The sequence below is a fragment of the Aphelocoma coerulescens genome, chromosome 1A (assembly GCF_041296385.1).
Source record: "Aphelocoma coerulescens isolate FSJ_1873_10779 chromosome 1A, UR_Acoe_1.0, whole genome shotgun sequence".
NCBI lineage: Eukaryota > Metazoa > Chordata > Aves > Passeriformes > Corvidae > Aphelocoma > Aphelocoma coerulescens.
In genome coordinates this window covers 55,122,483-55,148,288 of record NC_091014.1, presented here as the reverse complement: position 1 = coordinate 55,148,288, position 25,806 = coordinate 55,122,483, and the positions used below count along the sequence as shown (strand labels likewise).

At 42.5% G+C, this 25,806-nt stretch overlaps 1 protein-coding gene across 14 annotated transcripts in view; it reads right to left on the bottom strand.

Annotated features, from left to right (window-relative positions):
- RBFOX2 (RNA binding fox-1 homolog 2) overlaps nt 1–25,806 on the bottom strand; it is a 172,027-nt gene that overhangs the window by 9,992 nt on the left and 136,229 nt on the right. For 3 of the 14 annotated variants that reach the window (XM_069002901.1, XM_069002903.1, XM_069002914.1), the window contains 6 exons: nt 18,178–18,270; nt 15,365–15,425; nt 12,946–12,999; nt 12,719–12,811; nt 11,455–11,587; nt 6,110–6,149 (listed from right to left, as the gene is read on the bottom strand). In XM_069002901.1, coding sequence (XP_068859002.1) covers nt 6,110–6,149; nt 11,455–11,587; nt 12,719–12,811; nt 12,946–12,999; nt 15,365–15,425; nt 18,178–18,270 — 474 coding nt within the window. The other 11 variants (XM_069002900.1, XM_069002911.1, XM_069002913.1 and 8 more) reach the window with 8 other exon arrangements.

Here is a 25,806-nt window from a genome sequence, read left to right as displayed (position 1 = left end):
ATCTACACCTGTGAAACATCAATCACCACATGGCCTGGAAGAGATGTCATGTTACAGTTTAGCCCTTTTAATCTCACCTGGCTGTTTCAAATCCTGCGTTTTGGATTGATGGTTTGGGGATGTTTTGCTTGGTTTTGCCATGGTGTCATTGCACCACCATGTAAAATGTGAGAGAGTCAAGAGGAATGAGGTGCAGCCTTAATTCAAATCAAAGCTTCATTAACCTCACCAAATAAAGACAAAACTTTGTATCAAAGCCATTGTGGTATTCCCCTTAGGTTATGAGCTTCCTGAACCCTTGGTTTGTCACTTGGGCACAGTGCAGGAGGTATTTTCTCCAGGCACCACCCTCTGCAGGGCAGCTGGCCTCAGCATGCACCCTGATTCCCATTCTGCCCCACACTTTCACACTTGCCAGTCACATTTCAGATCAGAAGCCACTTCGAATGTGCCTGGCACATACTCTGAACATGACAGCAAGATGCAGTTTGAAACCAAAAAGGCTTATCATATAATTGTCTTTTAACTCATGTCTCTCATAAAGGAAAACAAAACAGAACCAAACCAAACCAAACCAAAAAAACAAAATTAAAGAAGAAGAAAAGAAGGGTTGGAATCAGGTGTGGGAGGGGGAATGGAGTAACATTTATTAATCAAAATTAAAAACTAAGCATGCTGACATCTGGAGCTAGAACAACCAGCAAAGTCACCACGTTCAGACTCATATTGGCTAGTTCTATCCATCCCAGCATTCTCTTGGGACAGCAGTTCGCCCTAGGCTCTACCACAAGCTCAGTGAAGTACACAGCCTCAAGTACTAGAGCGTGCAGCCACAACAACCTGCTATTACGGAAACAGTCAGTCACCACTGGAGTTAACATTCCAACCTTAACGACTCCCGCAGCACCCCGCCCTCGCCCCCCAGAATGGCTCCCACCCTAGCCCTGTCCCACACCACAATGTTAATAATTATAACAAGCAATAACCCATCTGTTATATCAGAGAAGGGAACAGAGACTCCACTGAGAGATTTAGAGCGGGATGTTAACATTTCTTCAGTCAACTGCACAACAAATAAAAAAAAAAAAACAACAACAAAAAAAAACAAAACAAAAAAACAGGAGAAATAATTCATTGGAGAAATGAAGTTAAGAAATAGCTGACGTGTATTGCTTTTTAACCATGCACTGATGCAAAATTGAAGCTACTGGTTACTTAAAAAAGGAAAAAACAAAAAAATCTCAGGATAAAGGTACACACGCACAGGCAGACCTGCTCATTTCAAAGCGATCTGCAAAGTCTACTTATGTGTACTTCAAATAAAACCAAAAATGGGGATTATAATGGCATGGTGCATTCCTGTCATAGGAGCAATGAGTGTGGACAGCTGGGAGATTTCTGAGACGGGGATGTTTTTAGCATGACCAGCAGGTCCAAATACACCAAAATAGGGTGAAGGAAAGAGGAAGACCTGTTGCAACTATTACTTGTTTTTTCATAAATCTTTTCACCAAGCTTTGGGACTGCACAGAGCAGACATTGTACAGGTTGCCTTACCCAGCCGATGCTCCTGTTCTCCATAACCCAGGATCCACCTATATAATGCAATAAATGCATCTAAAGCCTGTTCAGCTTGTCCAAGGCACCAGATATTTTCTCCTGCTATTCCTGTCACACAAAACTTGTAACTGATATGCAGAGCTCATCCACAAGCTCAGCTGCAGGGTCCTACGACCCCTAGTGATTTCTGGTGCTACCCACTTCAGGTACTCCAGTAAATATAAACCATAACAGCATAGAGCAGCTGCAACAAAGAGGAAAAACCTTGTTTCCAAATGAAAGAAATAATTATTTAAAAATAAATAAAATTTTAAAAACGGCCCTTGCTAGCTTCAACACATTCTTTCAGTGCCACAGCCAAATTGCAACAGAAGAAACCACTGAGTGGCATAGAGCCTGAAACTCAGGACAGACATGCAAAATCCCACTCCACCTATTTGATTCCACGGGGACAGGTTACCCTTGTAGGTTCAGTTTTTAAAAATATTTAGTCTCACTTCAAAAGAAGCAAGTGTGGCTGAGTTTCTTGCAAAGACATTATGTCAGAGGCATTTCTATCAACGGGACAGTTTAATTACTGCCTCCATAAGGAAATGGAAACTAGTGAGAAGGATTATGCATGTTTACTGGGCATTAAAAACAACCAAAAAGACTGTGTAAATCAAGATTAGCCCTTTTTGGTACAGGATTTGGGTTGTCTGGGGAGCATGTGAGAGAAATAAGCACCAGCCTAAATGCTGCTTTATCTTTCTCTTTCTCTGTCTATCCGGCCTTCCAGTGTTGCTGGGGCTGTGTTGGACCCCTTTCCCCACATAGTGCTTGAGCCTACAGACCTGAGCTGTCAAACAACTATATTGCTTGGGTATGAACAAAAGCCCAAATTTAAAATGACTCTTCTGTGATGTTACTTGGCTCATCAACAAAGCAATCTTATATTTTAAAATTCCTTCTTTAACACTAGATGACAGCTTTTTCAGTATTTTCTTATATTTTCTGAAATAAGACAAACATGGAAAAACAACATATACAGGAAGCTGCAATCCCAACTAAAGCAGCATTCCAATTACTGAGTGTGTTAATGAAAATAAATTAGCATTTTATGCAGTTCAGCTCAAGTACATCTTTTCTTCCACTCTTCAAGTCCATATCAGGTGATCAATCCAACGAGAGCAGGAGGAAATCCAAAACTACAGCTTACTATGCCAGTGTGGTATAAACCTCCCTTTTCTTTTTCCCTTCCTGCCTTAGAAAGGCACATAAAGTATGTCACTGGCCCTGTTTACTCCAAAGAGCCTTTCTGCCCCTAGGACACAAGTGTCTCCGTAACCCTGGAGAAATGTGTAACTCATGGTACCAGATAGGTACATTTTACTGCTTGCCAGGTTTAGGCAGCGAGCCCAATTTTAGGATCTTTTATTTGTCATCTCTCAAATGTGTCTTCTCCACCCCCGTACTTCCATATAACAGAAGTTGAGAAGCGGAAAGGGCTAGAACCGCTTCTGGTATTTCTGTATTAGAAGGGTGGCATATGTGCACCAGGAATGAGCATGAATGAATTAAAAGAGGTGACAGGACAACCGTGTCCACTGCAGCAGGTGCTTCTACATGGTAATGGGACAAGCATGACCTTGTTAACCCTTCCACTGAATTTAAGTTTTGTTGGTTTTTAGTTTTTTGTTGGTTTTTGTTTGTTTTTTTTTTTATTTTGAGTGAAATGCCACTTGGTATGAAATCTGGACACACGCCGCCCTGCTACAGCGGGGGCTTGGCTCACACGTGAGTCTGCGCTGCTCTAAAAAAGCCTCTGTTCCCATCTCTAATGTGGTGCTGGAATGGTTAGTATAATTCAGTTTTTTCCACTGCAATCCACAATCTGATTGGTTGGCAGGTCACACTGGCACTCCTACCTGAGGTATTTTAGCGCTAATGATTGGTTCCTGTAAGACTATTCTATAACAGAACACAGGAAGAGCAGTTCAAAAAAACACAGCTGTGGAAAGAAACAATCATACAAACAGCCCACAGCGGGGCTCACCAGCCTTTTCTTTCCAGTGGATGCAAGCACGCTTTTCACAAGCAGGAGCAGTCTTTGCATGGGTGGGTTTGTTTGGGTTTCCCCCCCCACCACCCAGATTGACCCCATTGTAGAAGAAAGATAACCTTTCTTATGATCCGAAATGAAGCCCTCTGCATCCTGGGGCAGGTTGTTTTATCAATTCAGGTGTCTTGCCAGAGTGGGACGCATCCAACAACAGATGGAATGCCTTCTTCCCAGAAGAAATGGCTAGCAGGATGGTTGCCCCAGGAAAGAAAAAAGGAGTGAGGAAAAGGAGGAGGAGGAAAATGAGAAATCGGTGCATAGCATATATGCAGAAAAAGCAGCCCAAACTTGGGACACTTCCCTTTCTTCTTACCTACCATTCATTAACCACTCCCTGCCAGCTCAGCTCCTTTCCACAACCCTATGGACTCAGAAGTCTTAAGAGAATCTCGATTTAACTTCCCCCCAGTCCTAACTGAAGTATCCTCTGCCATCCCTTCCAGAATCTGGGTAAACCTATCACAGCAACCAGAGGGATGGAAGCACTGCAGTGAAAAGCACAACAAATCAGCGAGACACAGGGACATTGCAATCATTCCACCTGTGCCAAGCGTATTGTTTGGAAGGGCAACTTCAAGTTTGGATAATGATAACTTTTTCCTGAGCTCCGCTGGAGGGCTCTAGGCAGCAATAACACAGGAAAAAGCACCACCATCTACTTTGATGCAATCCTCTCTTCTATCATCCTGCTTTCTGACAGTGACACCACTGCCACCAACAGCAAAGTCATCAGAAATCCACCTAATGGTTCTACCCTGACCTGGGGGCTTGGCTTTGTGTTATGTGGCAGTACTGCTATGCACCACCAAGTGGTTATGGGTGTTCTTCACTGCTGAGTTCTCTGTCCTTAAAACATGTTAAGTAAGCCTCTCCTCCCCAACAAAAGCTCTGATGGAGCTTTCTCAAAAGAAATAGGGAGTAACCTTGGCCAGTCTTCCCTTTCAACACGGCAGCCTTTTATATGCCGCACTCTGGGGGAAGAGGCACTAAGCACCACTCATTTTCTTGGTTTCTTGCCATAGCAAATCAGTGTCTGTAAAGCTAGTGTTTTAGGAGTGAGGCAGGAAAACGCAGAACCTTCTGTAGTCCTTGACACAGCTTAATAAAGAAACACTTGACTAGGCAGATCAATCTTTAAAGGACTGCACACATGATATTATATGGAAGAGTGAAGAAATGCACGCAGTTCTCTCCATCTCAGAGAGCACAACTTCCATCTGCTGTACCTGGGCTGGGAAAACCACCTGTCCAGAACTTGGATCCTCCATATAAGCCAACCAAATCCAAAAGCTAGTTCCATCCATTATCCTGAGTCTAACCCCAGGGTCCTCTTTATAAATGTCAGGAATAGCACCTTCAAAGGAGCAGGAATGAGAAATCCGTGCTGACAATTGTGCCACTACCCAAACTATACAAAACTTCTCCAGAGAGCTATGACCTACAATGCCACAATAGGGAACTCTGCTGGAGCCAGGCAGGCCACGAGTTGCAATGGCAGTAGTGGCCCTGAACATTTTTGCTTTGAAAGGCATGTTCCTACCATATTCCTGCTCTGCAACAGCTCTCCCTCAGAGAGGAAACCACTTTTCTCACTGGTCAGTTCTAATACCTCCATCCACAACCCACCTACGTACACACAGACGCCCTGGAGATTTGCAGTGCAGACTGACCGGGTAGGACAAAGACAATGACAGGACAAAGTCTCCCGTGGTGTCACAGCTAATTCCCAAACAGGAGGAGGCTGCTGACTCTTTAACCGAACATCTCCACATATTTGTACTTTACAATTCCCTGAAGAGGTGAGAGAATCTAGCTTATTTAGGTGCCATTTCTACCAGCAAAATGAGATGTCAGTTTTCACTTTAGCATCTCAGTCTCCATTTTTAATCAGTCCCAGTGTCTTCCCCAAAGGGATAATCTCCACATCCCAGTGGCACATGAACATTTTAAAACATACAACTTGTTCAGTGTAGTGTGGGCTGCACAAATCAAACCTGAAAGGGCCCCAAGAGGGAAGAGAAAGGGGAGGGAAGAGGGGGAGAAGGAAAGGGAAGGTCTGAGGCTAAACCAGTCCTGTTATTTTTATATCAAAATTATGTAAATGAGAGAAGTGTTGAGAGAAATTTTAATTTGCTAATCATCTCTCAAGTTGATTAGTACCAGTGTGCATGTGGGGGACAGGACACCCAATAAACTGACCCTGGCAATGATCAGGAAACCCAAAGGCTTAGGTCTTGCACCCAGGGGCAAGCGCAGTGACAGAGAAGCATGCTTGCATTCCTAAATATAGAAATATATATATCCACAAGGAAGAAGAAAATTAAAGTAAATGATATTTAAAAAACCAAACCAAACCAAACGAACAAACCAAAAGAAAAAGAAAACAAAACAAAAAAAGGCTGGCTTGTCAGGGGTTGGGGACAAGAAGGCTCCGGTGTGTGTACTTACATAGAGGTCAGCACCGTAAAATCCGTCCTGGTAAACCACACTGCAGAAAATCCACACAAAAACAAAAAAACAAAAAAACAAACAAAAAACAAAAGAACAGAAAACACATTCCGGTTATTGAGGACGGCAGCATGCACATGCGTTTTACACAGGCAGGTGATGTATGAATCCACAACCTGGGCTTTTGGCAGGAGCAAATCAGCAAGAGAATGTGTGTGCGCACGCACGGCTCCAAGTCATCTTCCATGGCATGCAAAGGGGGAAGGGGCGGGCAGAGGGGGAGACAGTATGCGAAGGAGAGAGGGAGGGGAACCACCATCTTGGACAGTAAATATTGACTCAAAAAGATCTGACGTCCTGAAGAGAGACACAAGGGTTTAGAAACCTCCACTCTGGTTATTCTCCTGCAATTATTTTAGTTACCCCCTAAACACATGGAAACATTGGCTTCATCAAGTGGGCTTGTGAAATTGAGGAGCCCCTCACAGAAGGCATCCCACAGGGGCTGGAGTCACCTATGTCAGGAAGTGTGGTTCAGAGACTTGTGCCTGATTACATTTTTCACGCTTCACAGGGCTGCATGACTTTTGTTTCTGACATCCATACATCACCTGCTTTTACCCTGCACATTAGACATGCGATAAGATTTGGCTGATCACACAAGCATGCAAAGTATTATTATTCAGCATCTTAAAGAACCGATGCAACACCTCAGGAAAACAAGTCAATCAATTCTGATCAAAGTAAACACAGAGAAATGTAATTGAAAAGAAAAAACCAAAAATACCCACAATGCATTGCTTTCACAAGCAGAGATAATGAGCTAAAAAGGTTAGGTGACTGGTCCAAGATCCGAAAACTGAAAGGTGCAGTGGGAGTCCCTGGTAGTAATGACCTATTCCACAGCAGAGAGGAGCAACTGGAAGGGTTTCCATGGGATGGTGCTTTTTCTGCTTTAAGCCATCATTTTGTTTCTCTCAGAACTTCAAGCACAAAAGCTGTTAAACAGAGCCTGGGGCTCCCAAATAGCTGCTCTTACCAGAGCATTCACTAGCAGGAGACTACACAGCTCACTCTGGGGACAGGGGTTGGGGAAGGATGAGGAAGGAAGAGAGGGGATGCCCCCCACCCATTTGAGTTCAGCGTGTGCTTCACATACTGAGGAATTTCCTCCAGCTTTGTCCTCTGAAGAGCTCCACACAAACTTGCTCAAAGCTTTAAAAAGCATTAGCCCCACCATCTGTGATGTTCATGAATCTGATGTGCATGACTTACCCATAAAATTAAGGAAAAAGAAGGTATGGAACACTAGCTATTCTTCTGACTATCGTTTTTTACTCATCAGATGGAATGTGAAATGCTGCGAAGAGCCTGCCACCCTCAGATACCCACCTATTGTAAGGCACACACACACAAAAAAAGCCCAGCAGATCTTGCCAAAATTCTGCATGCTATTACTAAAAAAAAAAAAATTAAATTAAAAAAAACATCTTGCAGTGTTAGCTACTGCTTGAATAATTTAGTCTTGCTGCCTTCCCCAAGAAAAGTACACTCCATTCCCAATGGACAAAGTTACTGTAGTCTCCAAGAGCGCTGGGAGCAGGTATGAAGATAGAGACCCTTGTTAGAGGAAGAGGGGAGCCACTTCAGCAGGGAGAAGCAGGCCATAAGATCATGTTTGTTGAAGCTAAATTTTTACAACCACATAACAAAGAGTTTGGCTCCTGGGGCAGTGACTTACATTGCTGGGTTCTCTATCTAGGACCAGGAGTGTTTTAGCAGTGATACTCCACCTGCTCCTGCAGGAAAGGCAAACGCACGACAGAGGAAGTGACTTGGTTTATGAACAGGTTAGCAGTTTTAACAGTTATTCCAAACAAAATCAGTTGGATGAACATAAGCATTACCACATTGGATCAGGCCACTATTTCTGTCAGCAAGAGATGCTAGCATCAGCTCTCCAGAGAAAACTGCAAGGAACACTAGTAACAGGTAAGACTTCCTGGATCCAAACACCCAAACACATGTGAATCTTCCATCTCCCCTTTAGTTAGGACTTGACTGACACCAACTCCCAGGGCTGAAACTTAGCAAGGTTTATTTATATGGTAGAATATCCATATTCATGATTCTTAATGTTAGCAAAAACTGAGAGAATTCCTTCATCTGAGAACCAATTCCAGTTATGTAGCCTGACCAGAAGTATAAAGCAGCCCGGCAGCCCATCAAATCTTAGTGTCACCTGTAAAAAGCCTACTAGCTGAGCTAAAACACATCCAAGGGAGAAAGAAATAGGCAGGTTTTGTAAAGTAGCCAGCACATCACTTAGGTGTACCAACAGCTGACCGTGTTGTAAAAGGAATGAAAAAACCACTTCAAACCCTCAAACCTCTCTGCTTCCCGCACCTAGTCTTCCATCTACTTTGGCTTCAAATCAGTGAATCTTGTGTATATTTACACTCTTAGACTAAATTATTCTTTACCATGGCAAGTCTACTCTTCATATAGGTATTTAATGACCATGCACAAGTCAATGACTAACCTGTAGTTTGAGAAATAAAATTTATCAAGCTTATTTAACTTTGAGAGTTTTACAGTAGGTGAGTTTTCTTCAGACTGTCTAGATTCTTACAGCTTTTGGTCTGAAGTGTTATTTGTCAGCATTCTCATTTTAAAAGCGTGGCTGCTACAAATCAGGGCAATATTCCAGTACAGTTTTTACTTGTGCTACATATCAGAGGCTATAATGTCTCCTTATTTCTACCAAGTGGCACCTCAGTTATAAACTGAAGGTTGCATTAGTATTTGAAGTCAGGTTTAGGTGACTATCTAACATCACCTCCAACAGTCTAAGCAATTGCTTTCTGAGGTATCAAAAACCTTCCCTGGATAAACATCCATAGCCATACATAACTGTGGGCATTCTACATATGCATTAGCAAATCTTGAGTTCTTGAAATAAATATTAGAACTATTAAGAACTATGATTTCTTGCACCTTCCTCTGGTTTAGCACTTGACACTGTCAAAAGTTACTCTAACCTGGATGGCACTCAGGTCTGATCCAGTATGGCAATACCAGCGAACTTTTATTAATCTACGTTCTGTATTTTTTAAATTCTGCTAAGCTCTCAAATGCAGTGATACCATTAAGTTTTGTAACTTACACACCGCTGAAGTTTGTGAAAACCAATTCCTTCTATCAGGTTTGAGTTAACCTGCAGCTTACTTTACTGTCTTCTTCCACATTACTCACTATGTCTTGGTCACTCATGTTGCTGACTGATCTTATGGTGTCATCTCTCCACTGGCCAGGAAGAAAGTAACCGATGGAGGGTAAGGTGTCAGGAACGTGTGCCTGACCCCATGGAGGTCAACAGTGCCCACACGGAGTGGTGGCTGTCCTACAGGTTACTGCAACATGGAATTGAATAGTACATTTTGCATTATTCCACTAGGAATCAAATTTGTTCTACAAAAGTATCTTGCAGAGACTGACTATGATGACAAAAAACACCAGTAGTAGTTAATTACATCCCAGTGCTTGGGACTAGGGACAGTTCTGGGCCTCTGTGAATCTGCCTTGCTTACTGGTGCCCTGTAAATGTTTACTAGGTAGTATGCTGCCCATGAAGACATGGGATCAGTCAGCAGGGTCAGAACAATTCAGTGTAGTATCAGTAAACACAGACATGAGACAGTATTTGGAAGGGCTAATGATTGGAGCCTGGCCCATATTCCAAATGAAAATAAACCTTTTACATGGGACTCAGGCTGGATTTACATCAAAGATAGGCCCTCCCAGTGCCCCACTGGTGACAGCCTCTGGCTAGGAATGCTCCAGCTGTTACTCCCAGGGATGAAGAGCACATTCCTCCTCCCTGGTGCAAATATTTCATATTCTGCTAGACGGCAGCACTTAGCTCAGCTCTGCTGCTTTGTTTCACTGTGGAGCACTCCCCAATAAAATTGGACTGGGCCATTTTTAGAATAACAGACAAACAAGTTGCAGGTCAGAGGCTATGGTTAGAGGATAGAGAATGTAAACTAGGAGTGGTGGCAAAAAGGTGGATCTGAAAACCTGCGAGAAACACTCTGTTCAGAAGACCAATGTTCAGACAAGAGGTTTCATTTTAAGTCTTCTGGTGAATTAAATACAAACATTGCCAGATTTGCCAAAGAGCAAAGCTAGACAGATACATGACCACTGCAGCTTGCTTCCTTGAGCTCTACTTTAAATATCAGACTGGACTCTAAAAGGGCCACAGTAGCTCTCATCACTTAATCTGCTACAGAAGGTATTGTGAGCTTATCCAGCACATATCAGGCCAGCTCCCTGCACTGATGTGTATGGATTCCACTTTCCTTTTTAATAAAAGATTTATGATTTTTTTTCTTCCCTTTTGGGCCTAGTGTAAAGGAAAAGAAGGGTCAGTTCACATCTCTGTGTTGGAGGATTCGTTTCTACTCCTTTTCTTTCTGAGAACATTGCCTGGAAAATACGGCAAGTAGAACTCCAGAGACAATATGATTAAAGCATCCTCAAAATCAGAAACAAAACAAAACAAAAAGACAGTTTGGAAGGAATTTGCTGATTTATCTGTAGTTCCATCATATTTAAACAAACCAACAAAAACCCAAAACAAAACTCACATACAGACCTAGTACCTTCTACTTTTGAACAGTGGAATACTCCTTTGTAACAGCATCTATTGCACTGCATTACTAGTGAAAAACTGAGGGCAAAGAATGCTAAGGCCACACATTTGCCATTGCTTCATTGCATTATCATTCTCTCTACATCCCAAACACTCCCAGCTTTAAATTAATGGACTTGATTAATCTTTGTTTTAAACCTTTTTAAACCGTCTCCAACAAAGAAAGCAAATCCATTGTGGGTAACTGGCTCTTCTGTGTCCTACTGCCAGATGGTGAGGCATGAAGGTAATGGATAATATTCGTCACTCCTGAATATGAAAACACAAATGGAGTGCAAAGAGCAGAACCTTTTCAGGAATTTTAGATCTTCTCTTTGTGTCCTTCTCAGCAGCACTATAACATATTGGCTCAATGGATGACCAATACCATATATAGACAAATTGAGAAATTATGAGAAGGAACCTATCAGCACTTTAAGCTGTTGCAAGTACTGAAAATTGCTTCAGTTGAGAACTTAACACTGAAAAATTTAGATTTGCCCCCACTGGATGCCATTGTGTGCAGAATGCTCTGGCACTAGCATGATCTTGACTCTCACCATCCAGACAATTTTAGGGTTTTGTTGTTAACCGATTAGCTATTTGACACGGTTGTGCAGAGCACTCTGCTCTTGTGACCAGTGCTTACCCTGGGTAGGCAGGGATGGCTGTGGGAGGTACTGCCCGCACTGCCCCATACACTGTCCTTCCTCGGCCCCTCAGATGGGCGCCCCGAAATGCGGCGGCTGTGGTGGCTGCAGTTGGATAGGGGAAGCCTGGAACTGTGAAGACAGACAAGGTGGAAGGTGAAAAGGATACAAGCTCCAAGCCAGAGAACAACCACCTGCTTCAAACAAAGTGACACAATAGCTCCACAGCGGTGGGACATTTGGCGTCAATCCTGCAGAGGGACATGCTTATAACCCAGCAAGCATCCCATACATACTTCCTTCTACACCATGGCCTTTGGGGGGAGAAGGGTTGCAGAGAGGTTTGGCATGCAAGAGGTTAATGTTTTGGCATGCCTTACCCACCCCAAACAGGGCTCATATCCCCCCACCTTTTGACACCGCCATGCAGTCTGGTTAGAGTCTGAGAAGCGCAGGGAGTTACTATCAATACAGCACGCAGTTCTTCCAAAACTGCAGAGGCTCTTTAAAATAATTTGTCAAGAGGCCCTTAAAGTCAACCAACTTACATCAGTCTCTTCCCTCCTTTCCCCTCCCACTCTTTGCCACCCAATCCTCTGTATGTTCATTTTAAAGCCTGAAAGACAAGATAGCCCATATAACAGCAGCAGCAATTTCCCATAAAGTGCCAGTTTACTGAGAGCCCACCTTCATTTTAACAAGTGTGACCAGTAACTGGCACCACATGTAGCGATGCCTGTATTATGCTTTAAACTGAAGTAAACTGGCTCATGATGAAACTTTGTAAAACCTCAGAGGCATCTGCAAACATGTCATAAACAGATACCGAGAGAACAGATGCTGAGAGGGAACGAGTCCCAGGGCACAAACCCAACCCAGCGTGCATCCAGGTGCATGCCACTAGGGGCCCTGCAGACCCGTGGTTTAGCAGCTTGTATAATATGTACTTTAGGGATTTGTCCATTTGGTTTCTTCGATTTCAAAAGAGGGAGGGGAGCAAGGGAATGGCCTATTCCTCACACACACCCTCCCCTTGTTCTGCAGCCTCCTTGTCGTTCAGAAGGACCCATTTGGCAGTACAGCAAGACACTGCAGATGAACAAGTTACAGCAACTGCACACTATACTGTAGCTCAAGGTAAACTCATTCCCAGCAAGACCCATCCTTTCAAGTATATATTATACAGACTGGAGAGAAGAAGGGTAACAGGTCATCGTTAACTCAAGCACAGTAACAATACAGGGGCCATTGGGGGCTACTTACTGATTAAAGGAATGTAAGTGTTAATACCCCCCCTTCCTGACAGGGGCACTGCGGCGTCATTGCCCAGCGAGACATCTGCTTGAAAGCTGGACGCTAATTTAATTTTTGAAAGAATAAAAAACAAAAACAAAACCGTAAAAAGGTTATAAAGAAACAGCAGATTAAGAACATAAACAAACACCACTGCAGTTAAATGACAGAAGTGGAAGTGTCTACTTAAGCTCTACCTGCATATAACTCAGGGCCGTACACCGCTCCAACCACAGGACTCAACTTCCAACCTGAAACAACAAAGACTGCAGTGAATGCCAAAATCTACACCAAGAGAAGGAACGGGCAGCGTGGGTAGGGGGAATGGTCTCTTGCATGCGCACCAGCTTCACATGCACAGCTCTTTCCAATTTCTGCTTTGCCTCAATCCCCCTTGGTGTAGATGGAGGCCAACTGCCTTTTCCTAATGTCAAGCTCTAGGTCCAGGTCGCTGTATTGGAGGGAACAGCAAAACATCAGCTGATCCGCAGCGGGCAGAGGCACTGCTGTGGGAATGCCAACTACCTTATATGCATATTCGCCATGAGCACCATGCGACCTGGCATTCCCTGCAGGAGCCTTGCTGCCAGCTCCTCCCTACTTTCACTGGGAACACTGCAGATCCAAGCCCTCTATAAAGCCACCGGCCCAGACTGTCATTTCAGGCAAGTCAATTTATAGCTTTGAATCCTTCTGTCTTGTCTGCTAGAGATCTGCTAAAAAGCAACAGTGTCTGAACTTCTTCATTAACTGCATTACACAACTATAGTTCATAAAACCAAATCATTCTATTCATCTCACATTTTCTCCTCACTGTTATTTTAGTATTTCTTGCCTTCTTTATGCTGCTTTTCAGGTGAAAGCCTTCACAGAGAAATGATTTCAGTATAATATGGATAATTGGCAAGAACTGCAAATCATCAAGATAAAACCTACAAGAGAATAGGGCTTAAAGAAGTATGGGTATGAGTTGGTACATATTTCCAGTCACATCTAGAAATCTATCTGTCTTTTCCCCCTCCATCTCTCCAATGGGGGAGAAAAGAAGTATAAAGCTAACAATGTGATCTGGGTTGGCTTCCACAAAGCATTCCTTTCAGGAAAGGTCTCAGCTGTACAGCTAGCAATCACAGAGGCATTTTTATTTAAATAAATCCATATGCTTCCCCTGCCTTGGAGCCCTGGTGCACTTGCTGAACTTTTAACACCTCTAACCGCTCTAGAAGCCGTAAGAACAACTCTGTGAACTGCAGATGGTCAACACCACCCCTTCACCTGCTGGCAGAGTATCACTGACAGATGCAGCACAGGCTCCCTCTACAAGTACAGGCACACTGCTGCTGCACTGCTCACCTTGATGGCAAAATACTCCAGTGGTGGCAACAAGAGGACTATGAACTCTCAAATTTAACAACAGTTGTACAACCACACTTTCCAGAACACCTTAAGCCTGGTCTAATACTAAATTCCTTTGCATAGCTTTAAGGCTGGCTTTAAACTGCTGGCTGCAAAAGCAAATTACTCTTGTACGTTATCACTTTCACAGGTAAGCCAAGTTTCGTTACCAAACAGTCCCATGCATGACATTTTGTGCCCTTGTTTTCAGGACAATATACCATGGATGCATTGCCTTTTGCTACAAAATCTCCTAGTTCCTTCCGGGTACTGTGACCCACAATCCCAGGCCTTTTGCTTGGCCCTGTTTCCCCAGCTCTGTACCCAAAGTAAGATTTATTTGCAGGGGGCCCCTCAGTAAGTTGGCAGCAGACCAACATAAAGAAATTTTATCTTCTGAGTTTGGAGTCTTACTTTGTAATCAAAACAGATTCTAACACTAGCAACTACCTGTATGCAGCTTCCTGCCTTGATGAAACTGTTTGGGAATATTTTCAGACCAAGAAGAACTTTGCTGCCTGTTTCAGGACAATGACTCAGATTCAGAATCTTTATCAAAGCAGTATTCAGTTCTGCTGGGAGAATGACTTTCTATGCTACATATGCCTATGAAGTAAAATGACTGGACAGAGAACCAGCAAGATATCCCAATGAAACAGGATTCTTCACTACCCAAACAACTTGGTCTTTCTCCGTTTAGGTTCACTGGGAAATGACTGAACACGGGTGCAGTCTGAAACAAAATGCAAGCAAACAAGCAGCACAAAGGCTCTGTTCTGGTGGTTGCTTGGGGACAGCTGTACTTTTACAGAGAAAACCTAAACTGAGATACCTTAAGTAATTAAGCTAATCACACATCTTAAGTTATGCTTCTGCATTCATATTTAGGTATCCACGTGATGGCAGTGAGACACAGGAGTACTGCACATCCCACCATACGGCATCAGCTTGCAGTAGTAGCGCAGGCAACCCGCTGGCCCTTGGCATCTTTACCCATGATGGCCACATTGGGCATGTCCCTACCTCTCTCTGTTCCCACTTCTCCATCTGGAAAATGGTAATCCTCCACAAACACTTTAGGGTTATACTGGATAATGGTATAAATTAAGAGTTTGTGGGGTTTTGTTGGTTTCTTTTGGTCCTGAGGAGAGGTCATGACTTTTCCCTTTTATCTTTCTTCAAACGTTTCAGCTCATCAGTAGTACAAACTGTCTCTCTTACCATTTGCATAAGGTGTGACCATCTTCTTATTGGTCATCACTCTCGCAGTGGCATTGTTAACCTAAAAGCAAGAAAGGGGAGGGGGAGGAGAGGGAAGGAAGCACAGGACGTTAGGGAAAATGGTGAAAAGCTCTCAGATACCACACACACACATACACACACACACTATACTTCTCTGAGCAAAATAAAATTAAACAGCTAATTTTACATGAATGTAATCTTTAAATTACTTTTAACAGTTGCCATTTAATTATAAAAGTTACAGCTAAACGTGGCATTTTAAAATTATGCATTAAACAAAAGGCCAACAAGAGTAAAGCGCAGATTCTCCACCACCCTGCCATCCCTAGGCAGAGGATTATTTACAGCTCAGTGATCAAAAGGGCAAACCCTAGATGCTTTGTCCAGGTTCTGTTCGAGAGGCAGGAATAATTTCTGCAGCCCAGGGCAGGAGAATTGAACCAGGTGATGCACAAGCTGACTTGTTTCTCAAGCTCACCACTGGAACTGGGGCCCAGCAGGTCACCGCCAGGACACTTTTGGGTAGAAAAAGTTAGCCTGGAGTCCCTCAGCATTAGACTTGAACTCCCAAGGCTTGAGGAAATCTCTGGAATGTCACCAACTGTTCAGATGGTCTACATTCACTGATTTACACCCACCATTTTAAAATCTTTTTCCAGATTATTTCTTCCTTGTCACAAATCTCATGGAACAAAAAGAATACATAGCAGCAGACCTGGATCATTTGGGGGTTTACTGTGCCCTCCACCCTCTTTACAGAGCTCTGCATAGTTCCAAGCGGTTTGACTGCTCAAGCAAGTGGGGTGTTACTGCAGAGATGGTGCTGATAAAGAAAAGATGGACTAGTTTGGAAGCCAAGTTACTGCAGCCCCGTGTCAGCCTCAAAACTCTTGCAAGGAGGGTGAAGCCTTTAGTATCATCAATAATTTATCAAAACCCATGCCAAATGGGAATGGAGGCCAGGGTGAAAAGAAAAAAAAAATGGACACAAAAATAGAAGCTGCCTTGGGCCCTTGAGATGTATGGATGGTGAGCGTACACAGGGTGGGGAGTCCAGAGCTACATTTTACTCTTGTTTCAGACCCAAAACAATAGAAATATTACACATTTAAGAAGAAAGAATGGGAAACAACAATGATGAGACTGAGAGCATGCAGTTAAACACACACAGATAAAAAAAAAGAAAGAAAAAAAACACACCACAATTGATTCAGAGGGTGGGGAGGGGAGGAGTGAGGGGCTAGGGTCTCACAGACAATCATTAGATGGAGCGAGTGCCTGAAATCAGCTGCTACAGCAAAGTGCAACACAAGCACTTAAAGGAAAAATTGCCAGAACCGATCAGAAACCACCAGTCAGCAAAGAGACCAACAGCTGCATTTAACTTAGTGAAGAAATAAACTGGGGAGGGGGCAGAAAGAAAAAGAGAGAAAACAAACAGTAACAGCTACAAACAGGTCTCAGATAGAAAGAGCAGCAGAAAGAAGGGGCAGGAGAGAGAGAAGAGGAAATGGGTGCATTAATAAAAACCAGCCAAACTGGAGTTCAGTAACTCTGAGTAAGATGTGCAAGGGGAAATCACCATGAAGTCAGTAATCAAACAGCTCAGACTGCTACAAAACAATATGTACATCCAAAGTCCAGGCGGCATTACTCAACAGCATTGAAAATAAAAGGGGGAGAAGGGGAAGGAGGTGGGTGGGGACAACAAGTCAAATCACATTTCGTAGTGTTAATGTGAGATGGCAGATGGATTTTTTCTTTCTTAATTTTTTTTTTGTAATTTTAAGAAAAATTTAAAAAAAAAAAAAGAAAAAGCTTCTTCTCTAGCACTTTTGTTTCACTTACCGCCAACTCGTACCATCGCCAGCATTGTGTATAGTTACCATGGAAAGAGTGAGTCAAGTGAAGGGCCCTAAACGCTAAACCATCGGAAAGGGAAATAAAAAAAAAAACAAAACAAAACAGAAAAAAAAAAAAAAAAGGCAAAATATGCAGACATCTTACTCAAAAACGGCGGCTTTTTTGTTTCAATATTTGTACTTTTTGGTTTGTGTTTGTTTTTTGTTTTTTTTAAGAAAGAAGGAGAGAGGGATGATGCCAGTTAGCCTTCAATGCAGTGGAACACCAAACTGGTCAATACCAGGCATGCCCAACATACAGTCATGTTGGCCAGCCAACATTAGCCCTTCCCTCCCCGGCGGCGAGAGCTAGCAAACTTTTACGATTAGCTTTCACCAAACCCATTCTTGACCATGAGCAGGTCAAGAAACCAGCAGCGTCGTATAGCACAGCCCACTCAGGGCTGCTACCCCATTTGTCCCCACCCCTCCCACAGGCATCATCTCACACTTGCATGGAGGAGAACTGGCCTCAGAGGAAAGAGAGGATACTGGCTGGCCCCCTGCTTTCTTTTTTGGACACAGAGTTAGAAGTTGGACAGTACTCTTTCAGTTAGTTTTGTTCAGGCCTGGTAACAGGAAATCGGAGCCTCGCAAACTGAAGCAAAGGAAAAATCAAGACAGCAGAAGGGCAAAAATTTGGAGTGGGTGGGAATAAAACTTAATAAAAGAAGAAAGAAAAGGAAAAAATAATACCCCAAACAACAATAAAAATATTCTGTAAAGGGTGTAAACTTCTATACATTTCAGTGCAGGGAGGTGAAGGACACAGACACAAACACACACGCACACATGAGACTGGGATCCAAATGTGAAATAAGTGAGGCAAGACACAAAAAGAAATCAAAAGAATAAATATAAAGAAGAAATTGAATTACTGAAGACATGCACCTCGATTTTACGGCCCTCTACCACGGTGCCGTGTAATTTCTCCCTGGCCCTGTCTGCATCAGCACTATTCTCGAAAGTTACGAACCCGAATCCCTGCATGCAGCGGGAGAAGGGGGGAAAACATGCACATCGTTATATATTGAAATACTGATCTCTAGGTAAATAGAGAAAAAATATCACAGTATGAAATCGACATCAGCACAACTCAGCAATAACCTCCTAGAGTCACATTGTTGGTTCATGCATGTTTCATAAATGAAAGAAATTAAAATCAATAAAAAAGGAACTGTAATCATAATAAGAATAATAAGAGTAATTTAAAAAAAAGAAAACATAAAAGCAATTGAGGCCAGACCAAAAAAGAAGTACAAAGTTACTCGAGACAATTTTTCATTTTGTTTTGGTTTGGTTTTTTGTTTAAAAACACTACACCCTGCTCTGACATAGGCAAGCTGGGCATGCCCAAGTGGGGCTTCTCTCCCCTCTGCTAATGAACACACAAATTTTGTAGGGCCCCTGCCCACCCCAGACACAGGACACGACATCAACACAGAGCAGCACTTTGTTCTCTTGAGAAATTGCTATGAGAGCGAGCAGCGATCTGAGTTCATGCCTGGCACCAGGAATTCTGCGAAGCTTTGGGCAAATCAAACACTGAACTTTGCTTTTCCCACCTGTGGAATGGAGACAATAATAATTACCTACCTTAGAACACTGTTGAGAGGAAGGGCTCTTTGTAAAGCATCCCTTGTAAGCTCTTCAGGGCACAGCTCATGTCTACTCCTAAGTCTGAAACTTCCCCAGTGATACATGGGGCCCTGAAAGCAAGCAGGGCTTCTAGGTGGCACCATAAAATAAGTATATTTAATGTGAAGATCACGAGTACCACATACTGTAGTTCCAAAGTATTCTTATCTCTGAGTACTCTGATGGACTTGACTGTAAATCTTAACACCTAAATACTGATTCATTGGTCATGGCAGGTTTTGTCTGACACTGCTGACCCACTGCTACCTCCCCCTTCCGTCATGCTAGCCATCTTACTTGGCTTTGCTCTGAGATGGCAATATCTGTGCTGTGGAGAGCAACGGATCTTTGCCTAGTTAGACCATGGAATTTCCAGAAAACCTGACATGCCCTGCTTGGAGCAACCACAAAGACTCAAGGACTGCCAAAATGTCACTTTAGTTAGACAAATTCAGATTTACCACATCCATGAAGGCACAAGCAACACATGCCTGTCCTACACACGCTCATGCTGCTGCCAGCTCATGCAGTGGTGTAACAGGGCAGGGTAAGAGACCATGCTTCCTTCCACAGAGATGAGTGCACCGACATTAAGAGAGAGCCAACGTGACAAAGTGAATTAGGATTTTAACTAGGAACAAATGGCATCTTACTATAGACAAACTGATGAGATACTCTTCATGCCATTAGAGAGAGTGGACCCAAACAAAAAGCATTGTTGAATTCTGCTTTTACGATATCTCAACAACAGCAATAACTGGCTCCTATGGCTTGGTATAAAGCAAATACTGCTTTAATGTACAGAGAGTAATCTCCACTGGCTCCAGTACCCTCAGGAGCAGAACAACAAAGCTTACATTTGATGCAATGGAAGCTCCCTCCCGATATTAATTGAAGAGTGAGGTGATGAGAGCGATCTACAGCTATGCCTGTCAGGGAAGGGGGCATGCTAGCCAGGCAACCTCCTTCATGCACCTTGGGGTCAATATGTATTTAGATTGGACAGCCCAAAAAACAGATAGCATCTTGATTTCTAAGCATTGTTAGCAATGAGACACAAGCAAGCCATTATTCTTCAAGTGCTTTTTAAAGGTCTTTGCAATACTAATCTTAAAACAGCCCAAGCCATTTGACAAACTGGCCTTTATCATCCACAGCTAGGTTTCCAGCACAAAACTCTTACAAAATTTGTAAAATGCAGGGTGGTGGTTGGTTTGTTTTTTGGGGTTTTTTGGTTTTTGGTTTTTTTTTTTGTGGGGGAGGCGTTTACTTTTTTCTTTCTCCCCCATAAAAAGCAATAATAAAGGGTCTTTGCCAAGCGCTGCAATGCTGAGATCAACGAAAGCGCTCCTTCGGGCTCCAACCCAATAATCTAAAGCTTCAGATAATTTCATTTCTCCAGCTATAAATAAAGAGCTACATAAATAACAAACTGATGCTTTTTTCAGAACAGCATAGAAGTTCCCTGTTTAAATGAATTAAGATCAGAGCTACAAGACATAGGGGCTAATAAAACAGCCCAACTGCATGTAACTCTCAAATACGTTGCAGAAAATGAAGGGGGGTGCAGGGGGTGTAATAGCAAAGCTGATTAGGAAGGAATAGGGTATTGTGTCTGCTTCAAAGAGCCCCTACAGAGAAAGGTAAGCTTGAGAAGTAGAACAACACCTTTCCCTCTGGTTCTGTATAATGGGGAAAAAGCATCTTTTAAAGGTTGGGGGAGGAGGGGAGGTAAGGACTGCAACAGGAATCTCTATTTCCCTCTTCTCTTTTTACATTAAAATTTCTGTTTGTTCTAGACAAGCCTGTGGAGACCGAATGAAATTTATGTTTTTGGTGATGATGTGAACTGAAAGCTGGAGTGCAGATGGAAAGTAATTTTTTAGACATTAATCTGTGCAGGCTAGAACCAAACTAAGACTATTTTAATTCACATCTGTTTGCAATTAGTGAAGTCTGTATGGGATTTTAAAAAACTACATTATCATTAAATATCTTTAAATTGAGGAGGAATTTTCAGTATTTTTATTAAGTTAACTCAAGGTAGCATACAATCCACATGCAGACTATACGAATATCATTAACAATGTGAATTAAACCAGAATTAATCTGATTCAGAACAACATAACTAATTAACCATATTTTATTGACAGATCAGCCTTTAGCTTGTGCAACTCTTTGTTGAGAACCATTTAATGTCAATGCTGAATTAATGTTTTACATAATTGACTACGGCAGTTAGTATTTGTGTCCTCTTGGTTTGTCATATTAATGCATCTCTTAGACATTCAAATTTTCATCAGGAAAAACAGGTGAGCCACACTCGACATTTTTGTTATTTCTAAGTTTCAAAACCAGCAATTATATATATACACACATTTTTGATGTGGGAGATAAAAAAGAACATACATAGATTTTTTTATTCCTTCTCACAGATGACCTGTAAAGAATAGGGATTAATTTGTACCTAAGTACATATGCAACAAACAGTTTTCAGTTTTCCCTCACCAAGGTTGTCTTGACCTTGAAAGAAAAAAAGAAACAAAGCAAGAAAAAAAAAAGACGTGGCAGGTATCTAATATTTACTAGCTTAGCTTTATAGCAGGTACTGGATTGCTCCAGAGTAATAGGCATGGAGTCAGAGGAAGGGAAGATCCTGGATGAAAAAATACTTAGAGTTTCTAAAATTTAGATTATACACATAGTTTGAGTTTAATAATGCTGTTATGGTAACAGGGCTGAAATTTTCAACAATTCCTCCCCACCAGCAACTGCCACGACCTTCTCCCATGCAGAAAATAAGTTTAACCCAGCGAACACTAAATTCCAACAAACATTTTTAGGACTGGTGAGTAATTTGCAGTACCAGACTAACCCCTTTTCACCCAAAGGTTTACTGAAATGGCCTGAAGAGACCGAGTAACTGCCACCCTTTTAGTCTGGCCTCAGATTCTGCAATAAATAACAAGCAACATGATGAGCAGTGAAAAAAAAATAACAAATGTATATATATATATATAGTATTTGAACGTTTCCATCTCTGAAGAATGAGAAAGAAAATTTACCATGTAACCGTAAAGGGAGAAATCAAAACCAGACGGTTCTCCTGGGTGTGGCCAGAACACAGAAATTAAACAAAAAACAACAACAAAAATAAAATAAAGTAAAAAAAAATAAAACCAAAGAAAACTAAACAGAGCCCCTTGAAATCCATGCATTGTTAACCCTTCATTTGTCATGGAGTTTAGACCAGTCACCTCAGCAGCAGCGTCTTTGCCTTGTACCACTGGAGCACACAGCTGGCAACAGCCTTGCTGTCATCTGCTGCTGTGCTTGTTTCTAACCAAGTTTTTTCTTTTTTTCTGCCCCCTCATTATTTTCATAATAAACTTTTAGAAGTCTGAAAACAATGGCCAACGAGGCAGCAGTTTAGGCTACCTGCTTCCAAGGTATTCGGAAAGAGTAGGAGGGTTTCAGCTATAATCCACCTGAGATGAGCAGGACTGAATGCACCAACAGCAACGCAGCACAAAACCCAGGAACAAATTATTCAAGTCACACACACAAATGCACCCTTCAAGTTGGTGAAAGCATCTGTGTAAACCAAGCTGCCATGATTTCAGCAGCTCTTCCAGCTCCTCCCGGCCCCCGTGACGCACTTTGCGTTAAGGCACATACACGTATAGAACCTGTCGGTGTACCCGTGCGATCTGGTGAATCAGATGCAGGAATTAAACTGACTAAAAAAAAAAAAAATGTAAGTGTATCTTCAAAAAAACCTGCAGGGCTATTTTGAAACTATCATTTCCACAATCCAGCTTGAGCTGTTCCACTGCCAATCCCTGCTGTGAAACAGAGGAGGGGGCAGAGGCCAGCACTGAAGAGTGGGAGCCCAGCCTGCACTGCTGGGTAGCGAGAACCTGGGGCTTCAGAGCAGCTCCAGCCAGCTCAGGACAGGGGCTTCACAGCCCCAGTCATGCCCAGGTGTGTGCTGCTGTTCCTCCCTTCAATCGGTCCTGGATCTCATTGCATGGTCTGTGAGTTCAACAGGCTGAACTGGCTGAAGACAAGCTCATTTCTCTCCCTGCTGCATCAGTGTCTTGCTAATTCAGCACCTAGATTCAGTTCCCTACCTACTGAAATGAGCACTACTGGAAAGGCACTCCCAGAGGAGCAGCAGATAAGCTTATATGAAACCATCAACTTCAGCCCAATATTCAAGTTTAAATCAGTTCAGTGTACGGACTAATTGATCTCTTTAGTTCAGTACTGCAGATTCAAGGCATGAAGCCACTGAACTAGGATAAAGGGACACCGGTCATGTCTCCTTCACGCCACTGGCATTCTAAAGGGATTTGGTGACCTGAGAAAGTGACACTGGTCACCAGTGCTTAATTTGGTTTTAAACCTCATTGTATTAATAACACTGTTTGTATTTCTGGCTCAACTGATGAAATCTGAACAAAAATTATAAAAACAGAATTGAAATGAAAAGAAGACTTCTAATTCATGTAATAAGGCACTTTCCACTGAGTGGACTCTAGGTCCAGAAGAAGAGTGGCTCAACTCAAAGCATCTAATCCATTTAAAGAAGAAATGAATGCACATGCAAACATACAGTCTTTAAGGCACCATTATCAAAACCTATATTCACATTCTTAACCTACAGTTAACTGCACACTTAAAAATCCACACAGTTTTCTAGTTAGCATAGGTTTACTTACATAAATCCAAACACCAACAGATGCAATTTCTCTTGTAACCCACTATACAACTAATTTTTAAAATAAATATGAAGCAGTTGTAAGCACTATAGTCCTATACAAGAACTTGGGAGATCTGGGTCTTGCAAGTGGAAATCAGTGAGGGACATACACTTACAGTATCCTGAAACCATGAACTCCTCTGCACTAATATGAACTCTTACCATTTAAAAAGCTACCCAAAAAAAAAAAAATCCCTATTCAGCCAAGATTTTGCTGTGTGCTTACGTACTCCTGGTCTCTGAATGTCATTGAGGGCACATCTTGGAATGCCACAAGGTACGCAGCTGGTGAGCAAAGAGCTTGGATTCCCTTCCCCTGCAGTTTTACAAATGCCACAGGGTACTCATTACACAGGCAGACTGCATTAATTCTGCAAATATGTCCACTCGTTCAATTCAGCACAATAGTGGCAAAATACGCATCTAGAGGATGCATCTCCACTAACAAAAGGAGCAGGAATCCTCTCAGCTTCCTCTGGAGGTGTTTTATTCACGGTTCAGTGAAGTGCATGGTAAACTGCAACCATGGGCAGAATGCTTTTTAAAGGCACTTATACCAGTCAGAGCTAGAAATGTAATGGTAAACAGGATAAATGAAACAAACAGCTAGTTTCCTGGAAGCAAGCAAAAAAACCCAAACACATCAAAGGAAGACTGACATCATCCTATTAAACAAGAATAAAACAAAATTAAATTCAAGGAATGTTTCAAATTTTTATCTTGTTTCTCACACACAGCAAAGCAGTTATAAGTGTGAGGTCTACCAGGGCCGATATATTCCTACTAAACAGACTGAATCTGGGAAGAAATCAAGTTACAAAACAAGAATTCACAATGCTTTGGAGAAGAACCAGCAAAACTCAAACTGCCTTCTACGCTGCTGTGATACAGAAAGTCAACAACTACCATTTCTGAAAGAACCTGAGGTGAGAGGTGGCTCTGATGGTCACGCCCAGCTCTCTCTTTGGTCACCGAACTTTTTAAGTACACAGAGATCCTGAAGATGCCGCCAGTTTGATAAAGCTTCCTTCCCCAGGCTGCCGAAGAAAACTGCCTGGTCATCTCAGGTGGATTCAAAGTGAAGAACGCTACCTGAACGCTTCCTCCAGTCCCTCCTACCGACCAGCACTGGAGTGATCCCAGTGGAGTTCTCCCGCCACAGCTCGGCGGGGACAAAGCGCTGCTCAACCCCGTCGTACACTGGGTGGGGGCGAACCCAGGGCAGTTTGGGATTTACCACTGTACCTTTAAAATATTTACAAAACATATACACAAAACACTACAACCCTTAGGAACCCAGGGAAGGGAAGGGAGCATTGAGAACACAGCACAAGGCAGGCAGCAGGAGCATCTGCTTTCGGATTCCCAAGAGAGAGGAGGAGGAGAAGAAGAGAGAGAGGTTTCATATCATTAGATTAGAATGGAAACCACAGGGCAGGAAAATGCATTCAGATTTTTTTTCCTAAGGTGGAGGAAGAACCCAAGAGTGAGTGAGTGGCCTCCAGAAAGATCCATTTCCTTTGCTTCACCATCAGATCACCAAACTGTTGTTTTTCCATTATTATGTGAACACCAGGTGCTTCGTGCAGCTATACCCCACTCAAACACTGGGGCCTCCCATTTTCATGCTAAGCAGGAAGAATGTTGCATTCTTTTTAAAACAGGAATTATTTTGGGTGAGAAGGATGCAAAGATACCATGAAATAACTCTTTGGCTGTTTTCTCATTCTGTTCAGATTCTGGACATCCCTCAATACAGGCTACCAGTTTTGTAACTGCTTTTTGCTGCAAGGTGACAAAAAAGCAGTAGAAAACTGCATGGTTAATAAAGACTGGAAGAACATCTCTGCTTTCTTTTTTTTTTTTTTCAAATATTTATTAAGGGTTCATGGTAAAATTCATCAAGGAACTCTTCAGCAATAATTTTTGTTTTAACTGAAAACCAGAAGCCTTGGGCTTTAGCAACAGCACAAGAAGGTACTTTTCATAGTCATAAATCAAGTCTTCACAGAAAAGCCTTCAATGTCAATGTTGCCGAGAAGGGAAAGGGCAGCTGTGGGCGTTTAATACACAGGGCTGTACGGATGGGAGAGAGAGTGAGTGAAGTTCATGTGTGG